Here is a 23,197-nt window from a genome sequence, read left to right on the forward strand (position 1 = left end):
TTTCCTAAAAAAAAAAAAAGAATGCATTTTACAATACCAGCAGAGTGAATGAGATTTCTGAATTTTCATGCTTATTTTTTCCTAGCAGATTTGAAGCAGTTCCAATTCTGCAGCACAATCATTTTTTAAGTGTTTTTGCAGCGTTTTTCACCCATTCAAATGAATGGCAAAAAAAAATGCATAAAAAAGCATAAAAACCACACTAAAAAACACATTTATTTTACACAGCAATTTTTCTGCAGAAATGTCTGCTGCAAATACGTAACATGTGCACATACCCTAAAGAGGATAACAAGATGAGAAAATACAGCTACTTTTTTCCAAAAATCATACCAAACTTGTTTATGGGCTGTGAGGTGTTGCAGCTTGGTTTCATCCAGATGAACAGTGACACTATTTGTAGATTAAATGTTTTTTTTTCTTTTTTTAATATGATACACCTCTTTAAAGGGCTTCTGATGTAACTGCTTCATAATGAATACATCAATTATAACCTTATGTGTACTGGTCCAGACACACAACAACATGGGTAACATTGAATTCCAGGCCAACCATTAAAAAAAAAATAAAGTGATATAAAAAGAATCTCACCATGTACAAGATATGTAATTTATTAAACCGTTCCAAATTTGAGGTGAGGCATAATACCATAATTTGTTGTATTTGGCACATGCACGCCAGAATTAGCGGCTGATAATTGTAGGTAAAACCAGTCATCGGAAAGTCAATATTTGCAGTGCACACAGATGCCATTTACAAAGCAAACATCTGACTCCAGAGTGGTTACGTTGGTGAGCTAGCGGTCTTGTATAGGAAAATTTTTTATTACATTTTAAGATATAAAAATACTTCACTAAATCCAACATATAATCTTGCTAAATTAATCCAGAGGACGGCGAAATAATTTATTTGAGGGTTCAAGAAAATTACAGCTGGATATTCATAACAATCACTAATTGTTGTAGCACACGGGAAGGTTGGGGATTACTGACAGGGAGAATTAAGAAATAACAGTAAGGCTTGAAAATTAATATGATGAAGTGTGCTTTGCATTGCAGAAAAAGCCACAACAAAAATTACACGGTCGGGATAGGTGTCACGGGTGTGTCAGGTTTGACAGACAGTCATTCTGGATCCGGCTGTAGAAGGTTGCTGCGCTTTGCCTTGCAGACACCTTCTTGATCCTTTCAACATCCCTCCCTCTCTAGGACCCAGCGGTGATCCTCACCTTCTGCTACTAATTACCACACCCTTGCTGGATGTTTAAATACACTGAGTTTCTCCAGAGAGTTGCTAGTGATAAAGTAATATCCTCTGTTCAGGTCTGAAGTTCTGGCGGTTGGCTGGATTCTCCTTGGAGTTCCTTTGTGGATTGTAGTAGTGATCTCTCTGGTGTCTTCTCAAAGCTAAGTGTATCCCCTTGTCTGTTTGCTTAGCTTGTCTTTAGTTGCAGTGGGGCAGACTAGTGCTCACCCCTCCCCCTCCCTACCTAGGGACTAGCTCTAGGGTCAGACAGGGCTAAGGTATCCTGCTTAGTAAAATGTATACTTTTTAAGATCATATTTAAAGTTGTTTGACATTTATTGCTGCTATATCGTTTTCAGATGTAATTTAGATATCGAACAGCTACATGTTAATGTACTATAGATTTTTTTCCTTGTTTTGTTATATAGGCTAAGAACATTTTTTCATGTACTCACCTTTACTAAATCCTCAAAACGCACTTGGTTGGCATCCATCTCTCGCTCAGCGGCTTCGTGCCACTTTAATTTACGCAGGATATTAGTTGGGTCCCGGTACGACTCATCCAGGGCAATTTTATACTTCTCATCCATCCACACCAACAGTTCTGTGGCATCGCGATTAAATTCCTTTAAACAAGGTATAAATAGGGATCAAGAAAGTGAATGCACATTAAAGAAAATAGCCAATATTTATCATTATTAAAGTATTGCTTTGACTAAGGCCTCATTCTGGCATTTGTTTTTCTTTTTTGCGCTTGAAAAAAATGGATCCATGTTCAATTCATCAGTGTTATAGATCAGATTTTCATCAGACATGCAATTTTTTTTTCACTTTATAAGAAAATATATGGCAATGCATAGATAGCTGTAACATACCTGGCGGCGTCCTTGCATGGTGGTCCATCTCCCACTGTGCAGGAGAGCGCACTTGATCTCCTGTCCAGAATGTCTCTCTGGCTTCCCTCCATGCTGTCTGTTTGTGTCTGTCTCTGCTGCTTAAGGGCGGCGCCCGATCACTTCCTGCTTTTTGTACCTGCTGTGGGTCACACCCCTTGTGCGTCCTCAGCCTATTGCTGTCTGACACTTGGTATATAGCTCAGCAGCTCCCTTCTATCCCTGCCTGAGCATAGTGTTTTCCTTCAGTGTGTGCTTGCACTCTGAAGGTGCCAGGTCCCGTCTTTGTTTCCTTGTCTGCCTTTCCTGGAGGCTGTATTTCCAGGCCTGTCTGAACTTAGTCCTGTATGTCTCCTGCTTTGCGGTATTAGTTCCCGTGTCTGAACTAAGTCCTGTATGTCTCCTGCTTTGCGGTATTAGTTCCCGTGTCTGAACTAAGTCCTGTATGTCTCCTGCTTTTCGGTATTATTTCCCGTGTCTGAACTGAGTCCTGTATGTCTCCTGCTTTTTGTATCAGTTCCCGTGTCTGAACTGAGTCCTGTATGTCTCCTGCTTTTTGTATCAGTTCCCGTGTCTGAACTGAGTCCTGTATGTCTCCTGCTTTGCGGTATCAGCTCCCGTGTCTGAACTGTGTCCTGTATGTCTCCTGCTTTGCGGTATTAGTTCCCGTGTCTGAACTAAGTCCTGTATGTCTCCTGCTTTGCGGTATTAGTTCCCGTGTCTGAACTGAGTCCTTTCTGTGTTCTCTTGTCTGTCCTGTCTGAACACGCTCCTAGCCTGTTCCTCTCGCCTTCTAGTGGCCGATTTCCTAGACCCGCTCCTGTGTCTGGTCTGTCCTGTCTGAACACGCTCCTTGCCTGTTCGTTCCGCCTCTCTGGGGGCCGTATTCCCAGACCCGCTCCTGTATCCCTCTGCAGTGTCGGTCTTCTCCGTACACTCAGTTCCAGTCTGAACTCTCTCCTGTCCTTTACCTGTTTTGCCTCTATGTCCGTTCCCTTCCTTTTTCTGCAGAGTCTGAACTCGTACCTAACTCCTGCTTGTTGTCTCTGCAAGTACTGTGTGAGTATCTGGCTCTGTCTTTCCCTTCCTGTCTGTTCCGTGTGAACAGAGCCCTGTCCTCCCTGCTCAGCCTTGTCTGCACTCTAGCTGTGCTTGCCTGTAACCCTCTGCCTGTATTGTTCCTGAGTCCCGGTGTGTACTGGGTCCTATCCCGCCTGTGTTCCTGCCTGCTAGTGCCTCCCTGTCTGCACTCTAGCTGTGCTTGCCTTTACCCCCCTGCCTGCATACCCGCCTGCCTGCATACCCGCCTGCCTGCATACCAGTCTGTGTGCCAGCCTACCAGCCTGTTCCTGTATTCCCCTGTGTGGGTCAACAGCCGTGTCCGGGGTCTGTCCTGGAGTAGCACCTGGTCCCTCTGCTCGGTTCCTCCTTGGTGCACTGGCGTCGTATGCCGTCGTGCGACCCTGGTCGGATCGGGTGAATACTTAGTCACGCCCCTCCAGGCATTCACTCTCCGGCACGGTCCAGTGGAATCACTACCAATCACACGCACACGCCGCTTAGCCCGGGCGTGTGCATAACAGCATGCTCAGGCCATGGTTCCCGTTGAGCCCCACGGCCTTCGCCCTCTGAGAAGTTTTCCAGCGAATATATGCATTAAAATAAATAAATAAATTTTTTTTCTCTTAGCTGAGTTCCAGGCGAAATTACGCACCGTCCAGATGGATCTATCAGCTCTCGTTCCTGCGGATCCGCCACGTTACTATGGGGATCCAAGACAGTGTCGTGCATTTGTGGAGCAATGCATGCTACACTTTAAGGCCTACCCTCTCTACTTTCCTTCCGATTGGGCTAAAGTGGCCTTTATGATGTCTTACCTGGCGGGTGATGCCTTGGAATGGATCAACCCCCTATATGAAACACAGGATCCGATCCTCCGGGACCTAATGGCCTTCCTGGTGGCCTTTCTAATGGTCTTCGATGATCCTAACCCGGAGGCTCCTGCTGAAGCTTCACCTCCCAATATCCCGGAGCAGCCCCGATGGGTAATGTGTGTGGGTAGCGCAATAGTCCTCCAGCCCAATGAGACTACTGCCCACCCAGAATCCTCACAGGGTGACTACGCTTTCCGGAATACTTCTCTCAACCTCAAGAGGCAGTCCAGACGTGCTAGACGTAGAGGCAAGCCGTCACGCCAGGGTCTGTCCTCCCTGAGACCTCCTGACCCCAACCTTGAAGTCCCTACTGAAGCTTCATCTCCCTGTATCCCGGAGAAACCCCAATGGGTAATGTGCGTGGGTAGTGCACCAGTTCTCCTGCCCGAAGAGACTTCTGCCCATCCAGACTCCACACAGGAGAACTTCCTGCACCCGGCATCAGATGCTTCTCTCTCTTTAACCGGTGTGCATGTCCAAGGATGCTCCAAAGCTGTGGTTACCTCTGAGTCTGTGCACCTCTACTACCTGGCGGAGGATCCCCTGTTGCCTCCTGAATCCTCCGGGATACCACTCGATGACAAATGGAGAGAGACTTCTCTACACCCGGTACTCAATACTTTGTCCGCTTCGTCCTGTGAGCCTGACAATGGGTACCCCAAAGTGGTAGTTACCTCCGAGTCTCTACACCCCTCCGACCAGGCGGAGGATCTCCAGTTGTCTCCTGAACCCTTCGGGGTGCTACCTGGTAACGAAAGGACAGAGACTCTCCTATACTCTGTACCTGATACCTCGCTCGCTTCGTCCAGTGAGTCCAACCTAGTGTACTCCGAAGCAGAAGTTACTCCCGAGTCTCTACACCCCTCCGACCAGGCGGAGGACCTCCAGTTGTGTTCAGAACCCTTCGGGGTGCCACCTGGTGGTGAATGGACAGAGACTTTCCTATACTCGGTACTCGATACCTCGCCTGCTTCCTCCAGTGAGTCCAACCTAGTGTACTCCGAAGCAGAGGTTACTCCCGAGTCTCTACACCCCTCCGACCAGGCGGAGGACCTCCAGTTGTGTTCAGAACCCTTCGGGGTGCCACCTGGTGGTGAATGGACAGAGACTTTCCTATACTCGGTACCCGATACCTCGCCTGCTTCCTCCAGTGAGTCCGACCTAGTGTACTCTGAAGCAGTTGTTTTCTCTGAGCCTCTGCACTCTTCTGACCCGGCGGAGGACCTCCAGTTGTTTCCTGAATCCTCCGGGGTACCACCAGATAACAAAGAGACAGTGACTTTTCCTCATTATGTACCTGATAACCCGTCTATTTTTTCCTGTGAGCTTGACAAGATGTACCTCGAAGCAGAGATTACCCTCAAGTCTCTGTCCCCCTCCAACCCAGTGAACGACTGGTCCTCGAATTCCCTGCGGAAGATTCTGGCAGGTCTGAAGAAGAGGGGGCGTAAGGGGGGAGGTACTGTAACATACCTGGCGGCGTCCTTGCATAGTGGTCCATTTCCCACTGTGCAGGAGCGCGCACTTGATCTCCTGTCCGGAATGTCTCTCTGGCTTCCCTCCATGCTGTCTGTTTGTGTCTGTCTCTGCTGCTTAAGGGCGGCGCCCGATCACTTCCTGCTTTTTGTACCTGCTGTGGGTCACACCCCTTGTGCGTCCTCAGCCTATTGCTGTCTGACACTTGGTATATAGCTCAGCAGCTCCCTTCTATCCCTGCCTGAGCATAGTGTTTTCCTTCAGTGTGTGCTTGCACTCTGAAGGTGCCAGGTCCCGTCTTTGTTTCCTTGTCTGCCTTTCCTGGAGGCTGTATTTCCAGGCCTGTCTGAACTTAGTCCTGTATGTCTCCTGCTTTGCGGTATTAGTTCCCGTGTCTGAACTAAGTCCTGTATGTCTCCTGCTTTGCGGTATTAGTTCCCGTGTCTGAACTAAGTCCTGTATGTCTCCTGCTTTTCGGTATTAGTTCCCGTGTCTGAACTGAGTCCTGTATGTCTCCTGCTTTTTGTATCAGTTCCCGTGTCTGAACTGAGTCCTGTATGTCTCCTGCTTTGCGGTATCAGCTCCCGTGTCTGAACTGTGTCCTGTATGTCTCCTGCTTTGCGGTATTAGTTCCCGTGTCTGAACTAAGTCCTGTATGTCTCCTGCTTTGCGGTATTAGTTCCCGTGTCTGAACTGAGTCCTTTCTGTGTTCTCTTGTCTGTCCTGTCTGAACACGCTCCTAGCCTGTTCCTCTCGCCTTCTAGTGGCCGATTTCCTAGACCCGCTCCTGTGTCTGGTCTGTCCTGTCTGAACACGCTCCTTGCCTGTTCGTTCCGCCTCTCTGGGGGCCGTATTCCCAGACCCGCTCCTGTATCCCTCTGCAGTGTCGGTATTCTCCGTACACTCAGTTCCAGTCTGAACTCTCTCCTGTCCTTTACCTGTTTTGCCTCTATGTCCGTTCCCTTCCTTTTTCTGCAGAGTCTGAACTCGTACCTAACTCCTGCTTGTTGTCTCTGCAAGTACTGTGTGAGTATCTGGCTCTGTCTTTCCCTTCCTGTCTGTTCCGTGTGAACAGAGCCCTGTCCTCCCTGCTCAGCCTTGTCTGCACTCTAGCTGTGCTTGCCTGTAACCCTCTGCCTGTATTGTTCCTGAGTCCCGGTGTGTACTGGGTCCTATCCCGCCTGTGTTCCTGCCTGCTAGTGCCTCCCTGTCTGCACTCTAGCTGTGCTTGCCTTTACCCCCCTGCCTGCATACCCGCCTGCCTGCATACCCGCCTGCCTGCATACCAGTCTGTGTGCCAGCCTACCAGCCTGTTCCTGTATTCCCCTGTGTGGGTCAACAGCCGTGTCCGGGGTCTGTCCTGGAGTAGCACCTGGTCCCTCTGCTCGGTTCCTCCTTGGTGCACTGGCGTCGTATGCCGTCGTGCGACCCTGGTCGGATCGGGTGAATACTTAGTCACGCCCCTCCAGGCATTCACTCTCCGGCACGGTCCAGTGGAATCACTACCAATCACACGCACACGCCGCTTAGCCCGGGTGTGTGCATAACAATAGCACAAATGTAAAGGTGTGTGATTGCGATGCTCACCCCAGCTCTTTAAAGAGGACTTGTCACTTGCTCAAAAAAATTGAGTTAAATAACTTACAAAACTCCCTGAGCTCCCCCTGATTCTGCCGCTCTTTTTCGTTTTGTGCTGTGTCGCTCCATTGCAGAGATATTCACATTTGTTTCTTTTGGAGTGCAGTATGTGAAATCTTTGCTTGTACTACTACCAGATGTTTCTTCAGAGTTTTCTCCGGTGGTGTACACTTTCATCCTACTATCCCAGATTTTCCAATCACAACTTGGAGGCATCTGAGACTGCCAGACTGTTAGATCAGCTGCTGAGTTGTCATTGGTAGGGAGGAGTGAAAGTGTACACCCCCAGAGAAGACTCTGAAGAAACGCCCAGTTGGACTGCAAGTAGAGATTTCACATAGTGAGCTCCAGAAACACACATGTGAATATCTCTGAAATGGAGCGACGCAGAGCAAAACAGAAAAAAAGCAGCAGAATCAGGGGAGCTCAGGGATTTTTACAAGGTCTTTAACTCAATTTTTTTAAAGAAATGCATTTGAAGTAAAACTTAAAACTGAAATTACAAAGCACATTATCTGAAATGACAAAAAAATGCAAACTGATAAGTACAGCCATTAAAACATTTGAAGAACTCAATTACCTGAAGTCTCAATGAATCCAATAGTTGTTTTTGTCTTTCTTCACTTTTTCTGTCCAAATCATCATATCTCTTTTGAGTGTCAGACACCCTCTGCTTTATCCTGCCAGACAAGAATGATATTAAGATTTCTCAAATGTATCAGTTGTATATTACAAATATATAATTACAGCAGCAACTGGCTGAGGTGTCCTCTTTAATCAAGTAAGCTACCTGTGCTTCCGAAAAAGCCGGGTGCAGCCCATTACAAAGGCCATTATACCTCCCACAATGTACAGCTTTGTGCACAGCACTCACAGGAGAAGTAACTTTTCAGTGTAATCTGCAGATTTGTAATTTTATGCAGGTCTGAAAATGACCCCACAATGACGCTTCATCAAAACAATTACTCATAGAGATCATGCTAATTATAAGGCCGGTTTCACACATCAGAACTTTTTCTCATGAGTGAAAAATTGTGCAGGTTTTTTATTCCCAGCTTGCTTGATTAATTTTTGATCCGCGTTTCAGCTTTTACCATTCGCCTATGAATAAAATCAATTTCTTAGCTTCTCCTACCCATTACACAGTAAAATACAGAAAGTACACGGATGACATAGTTTTTATTTTTCCACGTGGCCATTAACTTACATTGGCAGGTTTGATTCGCAACGCAGATCCAAGTAGGACATTTCTCCTTTTTTTTTTTTGTGGACAATCAGTCCACAAATTAAGAACATGGGAACAGGCACATTAATTGCAATGGGTTTGTTATCCATCTATTAAAGTAACATAGCACTCACACCAAAAAATGTAGAATTGTTTTACTCTTAGATAGCAATAATGCAGGTACATCTAAAGGGAATCTGTCAGTAGGATCAACCCTCCTAAGCCGTCTATATGGGCATGAAGGTCATAAGAAGTTAAATAAAATGATACTTTAATATCTGTGATCCGATTTCTTATTCCAGAGAAATCCATGTTTTTCTTATATGTAAATGAGCTGTTAAGATCTATGGGATGGACATAGATCTTCCTGAGAATCTGCCTCCAGAGATTATTTTAAATGAAAAGGGGCGTTACCACCAGGGTTGGCAACCATCTAGAAATTCCACGACAATCCCTAAAAACAGAGCACCTTTTTGCCCTGTCCGTAAAAAAAATGTAAGGTGTCCGTGATTTTTTTTAAGCAAAAAACTTATACAGATGATTTTGATTGTAATTGTCATCATTTTAGAGTTTATATTATATGCAGCCGATGTCTACATATCAGAATTATAGTCTGTATACATGAATTACTTATAATCATAATGATTTCATATGCTTTTCCAATATGTCCGTAAAAAATATTGTCAGTCTGTGATTTTTTGATAAGCTGTCCAGAAAAAAATAAAACATCAAGTTGGCAACCATGATTACCACTGTGAGACAAGTAATGACTGACACTTTTCTCTCATAATCACACACAGCTCTGCAGTGAGATAAGAGCTAACACAGTACAGCAGAGCTTAACTTTGTCTCATTACAAATACATTTACAGTTGTCCTTTCTTAGTGCTGTTAGTTCTGCTGTACTTCCCTTCCCCTCACAATGGTTGCCTGTGAGATGGAAGCTGAAGCACTATGAGAGGACAACTGCAGCTGCAAATGTGTTTGTAATGAGGCAAAGTTCACTTCTGCTGTACTGTGTTAACTCTGATATCATTGCAGAGCTTTGTGTGATTATGAGAGAAAAGTGTCCATCATTACATTTCTCACACTGGTAACCTTTCATTTAAAATAAGCTCTGGAGGCAGATTCTCAGGGAGATCTATGTCCGGCCCATAGATCTTAACAGCTGATTTACATATTAAGACACTCTGTGGATTTCTCTGGAATAAAACATTGGATCAAAGTATAACTTTATTCAGCTTCCTATCACCTTCATGCCCACGTAGACTGCTTAGAAAGCTTCATTCACTATTGTATGTTTAAGTCAGTATTTTACACCAGTATTTGATGTTTTAGCTTACAAATATTAATGTGAAATACTGACCCACATCCAAAAGTGTGATTGAGGCGTTGTGCTGAATTTACCTAGGGCATTACCATATCATGCATTTTAATAGTTATGTTTTGGGCAGTTACTCCTCCAGACTTGTGCATGCACCTGTAAACCATTCATATAATATCACCACCATTCAGGAAACAAGAATACATTGCTTAAGAATAACAATCTTACAAGGCATTAGCAAAGTGATTTTTTGCCACTAGGGACTCTCCATTTTTTCGGAGGCTGGTCACTCGACTATTGAGAGCTGCCAAAACCTTCTCAAACTGCTTATGTCTATTCAAAAGACTCTGAACTGTATCCAGTTGGTCCTGAAATATGGTAAAAAATAAAGTGTAAATAATCTGACACTAAAGTATCATTAGTTTTCAAAAAAACAAAAAAGCAACCTTATAATTATTTGCTCCGTACTGTAACCTCCCATTGATCCAATTATCTAATTTAAAGAGATATGACTGGTTTTGAATTGTAGGCTATATCTTTTTTTAATTATTGGTAACATGTATTATCATGTAAAGTGTGAACAGCAGCCCCAACTAAGGTAAGAGGGAAAGGAAAAAATGATAACATACATGTACTAAAAAAGATGAACCATAACTAATGGGGCTTGTAACAACCTTTTTATTGGGTTCCAAGTACTCCAATCAAGGGTTTTGTCTGATCAATGGAGGTTCAAATGCTGGGACCAGCAAATTCCAAGAATGGCATCATGAAATGCCCAGTTAGATTTAAGCCAACCGTACAGGATCTATCGATCTTTAATAGTTCCATAAAAAAATTTGCTTTCATCACTCTACTCCAATGGGGCATTTTAGAGCCATGTAGTCTATCTGGCACAGCCCGTTAACTCCTCTGCATATATCTAGAGTAGGTAGACATTTATCAACCTGGGTATCATCTAATGATATCTCAAAATAATTTAAAAAGTGGACTTACCCCAAGATCCTTCACCCTCAGAAATGCTTCATGGCTGGAAATTGCTGCATTGATGCTGTCAGCTTCTCGCAAAAATTGCTGCAGCTCCAAGCCTTGTTCTAGTTTCTGTTTTCTTTCTACCCACAAGTCGCTGAGATCATTGTACCCTTGAATGAGGGTCACTAAAGAATCTCGCACTTCAAGGCTATTGCTGGACCCTAACACATTTTTTCCTATTTGCTGCAGTTCAATGATTCTATGGACAAGAAAAGATATATTGGTTAGTGTAATGCAAAAAACACAAAGCATGATGTCAAAAACTGCAAAGCAGATCAGTCCTATAGACTTCACTAGGACCGATCTTCTATTGATGACTTATCCAAGAAATAAGTCATCCCAAAGACTATTGGGACTGGTTCCTCACCTGTCTCTCTGACCCTCAATCTCTTTAAGCAGGTACCGATGGTCCCTTAGAAGCTGTTCTGCGGAGGCTACATCAGTGCCCATCTCCTCACTTGTCAGCTTTTCCTTTATGTCTTGGATCCACAGCATCTGTCTGTGGCTGTCCTGTAGGAAAGTCTTTTGATCTTTGGCGTCTTGGAGTTTGTCCTTTTTTGCCTGAGCTTCTTCTTTCAGTTGTCCAAGAAGTGTTTCCATTTGTTCAATTTGTTTCCTGATGGCTAAACTCTCTTGTGGATTAGTGTGTCTCATTCTGAAAAAGAAATACGGAAATAAGTATGAATAAATGAAAAAAAAATCTGCCTGGGAACTTTCAACATAAATGTATTTTTTGCCTGAAACATCAAATATCTCCATAGTTCTCTACAATCAAGCGCTGAGTTGGATACGACTCAAGGCTTTTGAGAATGGAGTCTAGAGTGGAGCATACAGCTTCTTTAGCTACACAATCCCTAAGACATTTAGGACTAGGAAATCTATTAAAAGGGTTTTGGGTTATAATCCTTTTTTGTTACGGCGCTTCTGACGCGCCCCCTGGGCCAGTGTTGTTTGGGGGATACCCGGAGCCGGATCAGGTGGGGGTTGTAGTCTCCGAGTGGCGGTGACCCGGTCCGTGCCCAGGGTGTCAAGCTCAGTGTGTGGCAGTCCTACAGATGTTACTGGATGTTCTTTAGTGTCGACTACGCCACCCGTTGATTTGCGGTCAGTACGGCCGCCGCTGCAGCAGGGTCCGCTGAGGCTGGTGGTGTGTGTGCAGCTCAGGTAGTATAACCCCCAACGGGAGGGGTATAGCCTCAGGGGGTCAGTTGTAGAGGGTGGTGGTTGTGGTGGTGCAGTGAGAGTAGTAATAAGACTCCGAGTCGGGCTGTGCAGTTCAGGGTTTTACTTACTGCTTTTGTGTTGGTCACTCCGGCCTTGAGTGACCGCCCGAGCCGTGCTGCGTCCACCAGGTCCTGGACTCGGCCAACCCCCAGGTGATTCTGGAGCGTGGTCCTGAGCTCCCTTTCTGACTTGTCCTTCTCTCTGGCCTTCCCCACCAGGGATCCACCTAAGTCCGGCTCCCTCGGGCCTCTTGTTGGTAAAACCCTTGTCTCTGGGTTCCCTGACCCTATTCACGGTTTGCCTTCCGGGTGGATTTAGTGGGTGGTCGTGGCAGATCCTGCCCACGACCTCCGGTCTCTGGCTAAGGATTAGGGCCCTCCACCAGCTTGGGATCCGGTACCCTTGTGCCAACTCTTCACCCTCTGGTCTAATTTTGGGTTCTTGGAGTTCCCTCTTCTCCCCCTCTGGGTCCTTCTTTCTCCTCTCTCTCTCTCTTGGCCTTGGAGCTGGCTGAGCTGCTCTGCTTCTTTGACTCAACTCTGACAGACTGACCCTGATCTAAGATGGTGCCCACCTTATATACTCCCTCTATGTGTGAGCTCAGGTGACCAGCACCCAATGAGCTCCTAGCATTACCCAGACTGCTCCCCCTATCTGCCCCTACACTACTGGGATGTTCCACCCCCCTCCCACTCCAGCCAGGGACAGACACTGTCGTACCTGCACATTTCTCTAGTGGGAGTACCATTGGTCTGTCCCCCGGAAATGGGATGTATGTAGTGCATGCAGCCTACTGAGCTCAGTTCCACACTCCATCCTTACCCGGGAGTGGAATACCACACCTCTGGCTTGAGGTGTAATACCCCTGTAGCAGCCGAATCCTCAGGGTGCTACATTCCCCCCTGGTAAATCACAGCACGTCCTCGGGCTGTAAGATATAAAAAACATCCAAAACATACAATTTTTTTTTTTCATAAACATGAACATATAAAACATCACATAAAACTTTTCATAAAAACTCTTCATAAATAACGTCCTTGTAAACACTCTTGCTCCTCCGGCCACGGTGCAACTTGTGACCGGGAAAAGCGCGACAGTCTCTTTAAGAAAAACAACAGTTTACTATAAAACCGGTAGGGGGCGCCTTAGGAAGCGCAACTATATACAAGGGGAATATGGCCGCTCTCAGTCCTCGGCCAGGTAATGGGAATAGGGACACACGGGTTAACAGTTCACTCTTGTCCCAACGGGGACTTATTTAAAGCAGCAACAGTTCACTGTACCCCGATGGGTAACTATTTACAGTCTCTTTACCGTACTTTAACGACGGCGTCCTCCTGCTCCTTCTTTGGATTTAGACCCGTTCGGGTCCTCCTGCTCCTCCTCACACCGCAGCTCCTCCTCCGTCAGGCGATGTACATGGAGGGCGTAGGGTCCTTTGGCACACTTGTGCCGGGTGAAGGTGACCTCGTCCCCTACATACAGGTCACGACCTCTGTGTCCCTCCGGCAGATGGCTTTCTACGTCTCTGCGTGTGACAAAGACGTCGCCGGGGGTATGATGGTCTTTTATGAAGCCCCACCCATGCTGCAGGTTGAATTTAATCACAGTCCCGGTGGTACGGGGACCATGAGCTGCACGGGGGTTCCTCCTGGTCCGGCTCTTCTGCTCCGCGCTCCTTATCTGTGCTTGCTGTTCCCGGACCCGCCTCTCTCTCCGCTCCTTCTCGAAGACCTCGAGCTGCTGGCGGCAGCACTCTGCACGCTCCGCTGCGGCCGCCCGAGTCTCCTGAGTGAACCCCATGAGGCCTCCTCCGGTGGGGTCCCACTCAAACTGTGCCTCCTCTAGCGGGGGCTGGGTCCTCCTGACGGGCTTCGGAACCGGAATCAGGGGTTCATCTAGGGGTCTTTCTTTCCGGAGTCGGGGATGGTGAAACTCCGGTGGCCATATGAAGGGCTGCCCATCCGGGCACGTATGCTGGGTGAACAGGTCCTCACCCAGGTGCGGTACTTTAGGTGTTATGGGCGCTGTGGTGGTAGCGGCGCCCGGGTTGACCAGACCTTGCGACCAGGCTTGGGGCACGCTAAAGGAAAAGGGCACCGTAAGAACGGCGGCGCCCGTGGTTACTCGGCCCTGCGACCAGGCTGGTGGCTCCGCGGAGGTAGGGGGCGCTGTTGGAATGGCGGCGCCCGGGGGTACTAGGCCTTGCGACCAGGCCGATGGTATTTCCTGCTTTGCCGCGCTCTGGGTCGAAGCGCGTAACGTCACAGGGGTCGCGGCCGCGGTTTCCGGTTGAGGCCTAGTCTGCGGCGGTGACGATGCAGCGACGGGCACGGCAGGGGGAATTTCAGGCTCTGCGACGGGGAGCTGGGGCAGGTACACGGTTTCCCGGCTCGGGGTAGAGACGTCCCCTTTACCTGCCTCCGTCCGTTCAGCTCCCTTCTCGGCGCCGTCTCCGGCCTTGAGTCCTCCTGCACCATCCTCAGAGGCGGTCTGTCTCCTCGTCTCGAGTGGCGTGCTCCGCTGACGGGTTCCGGTCTGCTGGGCCATCTCTCGGCTCCACTCCGCCAACGTCTCTCGCTGCACCCGGGCCATCCTCCGTGCGAGGCCCTCCAGCGCAGTCTGTGCACACTCCCGGTCTCGGGGGAGCTGTGCTAGGATCTCCACTAAGCCTAGTGGAGTTGTGGCTTGTAGCAGGCTCCTGACCACTGGGTCGGTGCTGCCTGACTCTCCCTCCATCTCCGGGTAGGCTTTCTCTGGACTCCTCTCCAGACTTCTTGTCTCCGGGTGCGCTCTCTCCAGACTGCTCCAGGCGACACCCATCTTTGCTCTCTTGTTCTGTCTCCGCCCACATTGAAGGTGGTCCCGGGGCAACTTTGTGATTGTCAGTTCCAGGGGCAGTTCTCTTACGCTGATGGACACTTCCAGCATCACAGTCTCTGTTGGTGGGCGCGGTTTCCGCTTTTGGCGCAATTCTTCGACCTGGCCCACGATGGGAGGTGGCCTCTTGCCACCCTCTGGCACGCCCATAATGGCGTCCGCTCTTCCAAGGCGGGAAATCTTTGGAAATGGCGGGAAAAAGCTGCAAATGGCGGACAACCGGCGGGAAACGACCTGTGATGGGGTCCGTTGGCGGGGACCCTCCGGAACCGGCGGGAGACTTCTTGTTAAGGTAACGGTGAACTTTTCTTCAGGCACGCAGTACCCGGTTGTTGCGGGCACATAATCCTGCCGACTACGCCAAAGTTGACGCGCCCCCTGGGCCAGTGTTGTTTGGGGGATACCCGGAGCCGGATCAGGTGGGGGTTGTAGTCTCCGAGTGGCGGTGACCCGGTCCGTGCCCAGGGTGTCAAGCTCAGTGTGTGGCAGTCCTACAGATGTTACTGGATGTTCTTTAGTGTCGACTACGCCACCCGTTGATTTGCGGTCAGTACGGCCGCCGCTGCAGCAGGGTCCGCTGAGGCTGGTGGTGTGTGTGCAGCTCAGGTAGTATAACCCCCAACGGGAGGGGTATAGCCTCAGGGGGTCAGTTGTAGAGGGTGGTGGTTGTGGTGGTGCAGTGAGAGTAGTAATAAGACTCCGAGTCGGGCTGTGCAGTTCAGGGTTTTACTTACTGCTTTTGTGTTGGTCACTCCGGCCTTGAGTGACCGCCCGAGCTGTGCTGCGTCCACCAGGTCCTGGACTCGGCCAACCCCCAGGTGATTCTGGAGCGTGGTCCTGAGCTCCCTTTCTGACTTGTCCTTCTCTCTGGCCTTCCCCACCAGGGATCCACCTAAGTCCGGCTCCCTCGGGCCTCTTGTTGGTAAAACCCTTGTCTCTGGGTTCCCTGACCCTATTCACGGTTTGCCTTCCGGATGGATTTAGTGGGTGGTCGTGGCAGATCCTGCCCACGACCTCCGGTCTCTGGCTAAGGATTAGGGCCCTCCACCAGCTTGGGATCCGGTACCCTTGTGCCAACTCTTCACCCTCTGCTCTAATTTTGGGTTCTTGGAGTTCCCTCTTCTCCCCCTCTGGGTCCTTCTTTCTCCTCTCTCTCTCTCTTGGCCTTGGAGCTGGCTGAGCTGCTCTGCTTCTTTGACTCAACTCTGACAGACTGACCCTGATCTAAGATGGTGCCCACCTTATATACTCCCTCTATGTGTGAGCTCAGGTGACCAGCACCCAATGAGCTCCTAGCATTACCCAGACTGCTCCCCCTATCTGCCCCTACACTACTGGGATGTTCCACCCCCCTCCCACTCCAGCCAGGGACAGACACTGTCGTACCTGCACATTTCTCTAGTGGGAGTACCATTGGTCTGTCCCCCGGAAATGGGATGTATGTAGTGCATGCAGCCTACTGAGCTCAGTTCCACACTCCATCCTTACCCGGGAGTGGAATACCACACCTCTGGCTTGAGGTGTAATACCCCTGTAGCAGCCGAATCCTCAGGGTGCTACATTCCCCCCTGGTAAATCACAGCACGTCCTCGGGCTGTAAGATATAAAAAACATCCAAAACATACAATTTTTTTTTTTTTCATAAACATGAACATATAAAACATCACATAAAACTTTTCATAAAAACTCTTCATAAATAACGTCCTTGTAAACACTCTTGCTCCTCCGGCCACGGTGCAACTTGTGACCGGGAAAAGCGCGACAGTCTCTTTAAGAAAAACAACAGTTTACTATAAAACCGGTAGGGGGCGCCTTAGGAAGCGCAACTATATACAAGGGGAATATGGCCGCTCTCAGTCCTCGGCCAGGTAATGGGAATAGGGACACACGGGTTAACAGTTCACTCTTGTCCCAACGGGGACTTATTTAAAGCAGCAACAGTTCACTGTACCCCGATGGGTAACTATTTACAGTCTCTTTACCGTACTTTAACGACGGCGTCCTCCTGCTCCTTCTTTGGATTTAGACCCGTTCGGGTCCTCCTGCTCCTCCTCACACCGCAGCTCCTCTTCCGTCAGGCGATGTACATGGAGGGCGTAGGGTCCTTTGGCACACTTGTGCCGGGTGAAGGTGACCTCGTCCCCTACATACAGGTCACGACCTCTGTGTCCCTCCGGCAGATGGCTTTCTACGTCTCTGCGTGTGACAAAGACGTCGCCGGGGGTATGATGGTCTTTTATGAAGCCCCACCCATGCTGCAGGTTGAATTTAATCACAGTCCCGGTGGTACGGGGACCATGAGCTGCACGGGGGTTCCTCCTGGTCCGGCTCTTCTGCTCCGCGCTCCTTATCTGTGCTTGCTGTTCCCGGACCCGCCTCTCTCTCCGCTCCTTCTCGAAGACCTCGAGCTGCTGGCGGCAGCACTCTGCACGCTCCGCTGCGGCCGCCCGAGTCTCCTGAGTGAACCCCATGAGGCCTCCTCCGGTGGGGTCCCACTCAAACTGTGCCTCCTCTAGCGGGGGCTGGGTCCTCCTGACGGGCTTCGGAACCGGAATCAGGGGTTCATCTAGGGGTCTTTCTTTCCGGAGTCGGGGATGGTGAAACTCCGGTGGCCATATGAAGGGCTGCCCATCCGGGCACGTATGCTGGGCGAACAGGTCCTCACCCAGGTGCGGTACTTTAGGTGTTATGGGCGCTGTGGTGGTAGCGGCGCCCGGGTTGACCAGACCTTGCGACCAGGCTTGGGGCACGCTAAAGGAAAAGGGCACCGTAAGAACGGCGGCGCCCGTGGTTACTCGGCCCTGCGACCAGGCTGGTGGCTCCGCGGAGGTAGGGGGCACTGTTGGAATGGCGGCGCCCGGGGGTACTAGGCCTTGCGACCAGGCCGATGGTATTTCCTGCTTTGCCGCGCTCTGGGTCGAAGCGCGTAACGTCACAGGGGTCGCGGCCGCGGTTTCCGGTTGAGGCCTAGTCTGCGGCGGTGACGATGCAGCGACGGGCACGGCAGGGGGAATTTCAGGCTCTGCGACGGGGAGCTGGGGCAGGTACACGGTTTCCCGGCTCGGGGTAGAGACGTCCCCTTTACCTGCCTCCGTCCGTTCAGCTCCCTTCTCGGCGCCGTCTCCGGCCTTGAGTCCTCCTGCACCATCCTCAGAGGCGGTCTGTCTCCTCGTCTCGAGTGGCGTGCTCCGCTGACGGGTTCCGGTCTGCTGGGCCATCTCTCGGCTCCACTCCGCCAACGTCTCTCGCTGCACCCGGGCCATCCTCCGTGCGAGGCCCTCCAGCGCAGTCTGTGCACACTCCCGGTCTCGGGGGAGCTGTGCTAGGATCTCCACTAAGCCTAGTGGAGTTGTGGCTTGTAGCAGGCTCCTGACCACTGGGTCGGTGCTGCCTGACTCTCCCTCCATCTCCGGGTAGGCTTTCTCTGGACTCCTCTCCAGACTTCTTGTCTCCGGGTGCGCTCTCTCCAGACTGCTCCAGGCGACACCCATCTTTGCTCTCTTGCTCTGTCTCCGCCCACATTGAAGGTGGTCCCGGGGCAACTTTGTGATTGTCAGTTCCAGGGGCAGTTCTCTTACGCTGATGGACACTTCCAGCATCACAGTCTCTGTTGGTGGGCGCGGTTTCCGCTTTTGGCGCAATTCTTCGACCTGGCCCACGATGGGAGGTGGCCTCTTGCCACCCTCTGGCACGCCCATAATGGCGTCCGCTCTTCCAAGGCGGGAAATCTTTGGAAATGGCGGGAAAAAGCTGCAAATGGCGGACAACCGGCGGGAAACGACCTGTGATGGGGTCCGTTGGCGGGGACCCTCCGGAACCGGCGGGAGACTTCTTGTTAAGGTAACGGTGAACTTTTCTTCAGGCACGCAGTACCCGGTTGTTGCGGGCACGTAATCCTGCCGACTACGCCAAAGTTGACGCGCCCCCTGGGCCAGTGTTGTTTGGGGGATACCCGGAGCCGGATCAGGTGGGGGTTGTAGTCTCCGAGTGGCGGTGACCCGGTCCGTGCCCAGGGTGTCAAGCTCAGTGTGTGGCAGTCCTACAGATGTTACTGGATGTTCTTTAGTGTCGACTACGCCACCCGTTGATTTGCGGTCAGTACGGCCGCCGCTGCAGCAGGGTCCGCTGAGGCTGGTGGTGTGTGTGCAGCTCAGGTAGTATAACCCCCAACGGGAGGGGTATAGCCTCAGGGGGTCAGTTGTAGAGGGTGGTGGTTGTGGTGGTGCAGTGAGAGTAGTAATAAGACTCCGAGTCGGGCTGTGCAGTTCAGGGTTTTACTTACTGCTTTTGTGTTGGTCACTCCGGCCTTGAGTGACCGCCCGAGCCGTGCTGCGTCCACCAGGTCCTGGACTCGGCCAACCCCCAGGTGATTCTGGAGCGTGGTCCTGAGCTCCCTTTCTGACTTGTCCTTCTCTCTGGCCTTCCCCACCAGGGATCCACCTAAGTCCGGCTCCCTCGGGCCTCTTGTTGGTAAAACCCTTGTCTCTGGGTTCCCTGACCCTATTCACGGTTTGCCTTCCGGGTGGATTTAGTGGGTGGTCGTGGCAGATCCTGCCCACGACCTCCGGTCTCTGGCTAAGGATTAGGGCCCTCCACCAGCTTGGGATCCGGTACCCTTGTGCCAACTCTTCACCCTCTGCTCTAATTTTGGGTTCTTGGAGTTCCCTCTTCTCCCCCTCTGGGTCCTTCTTTCTCCTCTCTCTCTCTCTTGGCCTTGGAGCTGGCTGAGCTGCTCTGCTTCTTTGACTCAACTCTGACAGACTGACCCTGATCTAAGATGGTGCCCACCTTATATACTCCCTCTATGTGTGAGCTCAGGTGACCAGCACCCAATGAGCTCCTAGCATTACCCAGACTGCTCCCCCTATCTGCCCCTACACTACTGGGATGTTCCACCCCCCTCCCACTCCAGCCAGGGACAGACACTGTCGTACCTGCACATTTCTCTAGTGGGAGTACCATTGGTCTGTCCCCCGGAAATGGGATGTATGTAGTGCATGCAGCCTACTGAGCTCAGTTCCACACTCCATCCTTACCCGGGAGTGGAATACCACACCTCTGGCTTGAGGTGTAATACCCCTGTAGCAGCCGAATCCTCAGGGTGCTACACTTCAAAAATAAGTTCATCACGGAGTGTCCCGTTGCAGGATCCGGTTTTATTAGTTTTAGACTGCGGCTACATGGTGACGTTGGCTATGACACAGGTTGTTTGGCCAAACATTGCTACATTGCATCACAGCGCAATACAAGTGAATGAAATCGCATTGCGACCCCTAAGGTATCGCACCCATCAAGTTGCAAAAATTCCTTGTTGGATTCATGATTAGGGATTGCAATCTGTGGAGAAACCTGGTGGCAAGTGTTCAGTGTCGCTGCTGCACCACAGCAGGGTATATGTTGTGCCTACAGTGTGCTTCATATAATGAAACAGTTGAGCTGCAACACCCGAGAACAGCAACCACACAATATGTGGAGCTATAGTGTGCCGACTCCATATACTGTTCATTTCTGGCCAACACGGCACCGGCAAACAGCTGATCAAAGAGAGTCCTGGGTTCCGTACACCCAACAATCTGATATCAATAAACCATTCCAAGGAAGTGTTATCAATAAATAAGTTCTGGACAAGTCCTTTATAGGTATGTTCACACAGCATCTTTTGAACATCAGTGTGCACCCGTCGTTTCTAATGAAGAAGACACTTCAGAAAAACGCAAGCAGTTTTTTCCCTGAAAAATCCTTTTAGACATCTTTTAGGCTGTCTTTTGCGGTGGATTTGCCGTTGGCATTTTTTTTTACTTCTATACATAATAAAGTAATGGCTTCCAAGCTTGGAAGCCACCAGAAGTATGGTCAGGTCACTTGTTTTAGCTGCTTCACAGCTTTTGAAACCTGAAGTGGTGGTTAGAAGAAGTAGCAAAAGACAGAACATATGCACAGCAAGTAATTTTGACATTGATGTGCATACTTTCATTGTTTTTGGAAGTTTTTTGTAGCATTTTCAGGTGGGTTCCAGGTGGAATACTCCAGATAAAGATGTTGTGTGTGTTATGCACACGCCCGGGCTAAGCGGCGTGTGCGTGGGATAGGTAGTGATTCCACTGGACCGTGCCGGAGAGTGAATGCCTGGAGGGGCGTGACTAAGTATTCACCCGATCCGACCAGGGTCGCACGACGGCATACGACGCCAGTGCACCAAGGAGGAACCGAGCAGAGGGACCAGGTGCTACTCCAGGACAGACCCCGGACACGGCTGTTGACCCACACAAGGAAATACAGGAATAGGCTGGTAGGCTGGCACACAGACTGGAGGGTATAGGCAGGCACGACTGGTATGCAGGCAGGCGGGTATGCAGGCAGGGGGGTAAAGGCAAGCACAGCTAGAGTGCAGACAGGGAGGCACTAGCAGGTAGGAACACAGGCGGGATAGGACCCAGTACACACCGGGACTCAGGAACAATACAGGCAGAGGGTTACAGGCAAGCACAGCTAGAGTGCAGACAAGGCTGAGCAGGGAGGACAGGGCTCTGTTCACACGGAACAGACAGGAAGGGAAAGACAGAGCCAGATACTCACACAGTACTTGCAGAAGCAACAAGCAGGAGTTAGGTACGAGTTCAGACTCTGCAGAAAAAGGAAGGGAACGGACATAGAGGCAAAACAGGTAAAGGACAGGAGAGAGTTCAGACTGGAACTGAGTGTACGGAGGAGACCGACACTGCAGCGGGATACAGGAGCGGGTCTGGGAATACGGCCCCCAGAGAGGCGGAACGAACAGGCAAGGAGCGTGTTCAGACAGGACAGACAAGAGAACACAGAAAGGACTCAGTTCAGACACGGGAACTAATACCGCAAAGCAGGAGACATACAGGACTTAGTTCAGACACGGGAACTAATACCGCAAAGCAGGAGACATACAGGACACAGTTCAGACACGGGAGCTGATACCGCAAAGCAGGAGACATACAGGACTCAGTTCAGACACGGGAACTAATACCGCAAAGCAGGAGACATACAGGACTAAGTTCAGACAGGCCTGGAAATACAGCCTCCAGGAAAGGCAGACAAGGAAACAAAGACGGGACCTGGCACCTTCAGAGTGCAAGCACACACTGAAGGAAAACACTATGCTCAGGCAGGGATAGAAGGGAGCTGCTGGGCTATATACCAAGTGTCAGACAGCAATAGGCTGAGGACGCACAAGGGGCGTGACCCACAGCAGGTACAAAGAGCAGGAAGTGATCGGGCGCCGCCCTTAAGCAGCAGAGACAGACACAAACAGACAGCATGGAGGGAAGCCAGAGAGACATTCTGGACAGGAGATCAAGTGCGCTCTCTTGCACAGTGGGAGATGGACCACCATGCAAGGACGCCGCCAGGTATGTTACAGTACCTCCCCCCTTACGCCCCCTCTTCTTCAGGCCTGCCAGAATCTTCCGCAGGGAATTCGAGGACCAGTCGTTCACTGGGTTGGAGGGGGACAGAGACTTGAGGGTAATCTCTGCTTCGAGGTACATCTTGTCAAGCTCACAGGAAAAAATAGACGGGTTATCAGGTACATAATGAGGAAAAGTCACTGTCTCTTTGTTATCTGGTGGTATCCCGGAGGATTCAGGAAACAACTGGAGGTCCTCCGCCGGGTCAGAAGAGTGCAGAGGCTCAGAGAAAACAACTGCTTCAGAGTACACTAGGTCGGACTCACTGGAGGAAGCAGGCGAGGTATCGGGTACCGAGTATAGGAAAGTCTCTGTCCATTCACCACCAGGTGGCACCCCGAAGGGTTCTGAACACAACTGGAGGTCCTCCGCCTGGTCGGAGGGGTGTAGAGACTCGGGAGTAACCTCTGCTTCGGAGTACACTAGGTCGGACTCACTGGACGAAGCGAGCGAGGTATCAGGTACAGGATATAGGAAAGTCTCTGTCCATTCACCACCAGGTGGCACCCCGAAGGATTCTGAACACAACTGGAGGTCCTCCGCCTGGTCGGAGGGGTGTAGAGACTCAGGAGTAACCTCTGCTTCGGAGTACACTAGGTTGGACTCACTGGACGAAGCGAGCGAGGTATCAGGTACAGAGTATAGGAGAGTCTCTGTCCTTTCGCTACCAGGTAGCACCCCGAAGGGTTCAGGAGACAACTGGAGATCCTCCGCCTGGTCGGAGGGGTGTAGAGACTCGGAGGTAACTACCACTTTGGGGTACCCATTGTCAGGCTCACAGGACGAAGCGGACAAGGTATTGAGTACCGGGTGTAGAGAAGTCTCTCTCCATTTGTCATCGAGTGGTATCCCGGAGGATTCAGGAGGCAACAGGGGATCCTCCGCCAGGTAGTA

General features: G+C 50.3%; 1 protein-coding gene across 2 annotated transcripts in view; it reads right to left on the reverse strand.

Moving 5' to 3' along the window:
• Positions 1-23,197, reverse strand: part of SPTBN5 (spectrin beta, non-erythrocytic 5) — a 466,593-nt gene that overhangs the window by 298,774 nt on the left and 144,622 nt on the right. For both annotated transcript variants that reach the window (XM_073638836.1, XM_073638835.1), the window contains exons 17-21: positions 11,131-11,418; positions 10,728-10,962; positions 9,963-10,102; positions 7,767-7,866; positions 1,701-1,871 (exon numbers count right to left, since the gene is read on the reverse strand). In XM_073638836.1, the coding sequence (XP_073494937.1) occupies positions 1,701-1,871; positions 7,767-7,866; positions 9,963-10,102; positions 10,728-10,962; positions 11,131-11,418 (934 nt within the window). The remainder of the gene's footprint in view (positions 1-1,700; positions 1,872-7,766; positions 7,867-9,962; positions 10,103-10,727; positions 10,963-11,130; positions 11,419-23,197) is intronic.

The sequence above is a fragment of the Phyllobates terribilis genome, unplaced genomic scaffold (genome assembly GCF_046119375.1).
Source record: "Phyllobates terribilis strain yellow unplaced genomic scaffold, ASM4611937v1 Scaffold_7__3_contigs__length_470593459, whole genome shotgun sequence".
Classification (NCBI taxonomy): Eukaryota; Metazoa; Chordata; class Amphibia; order Anura; family Dendrobatidae; genus Phyllobates; species Phyllobates terribilis.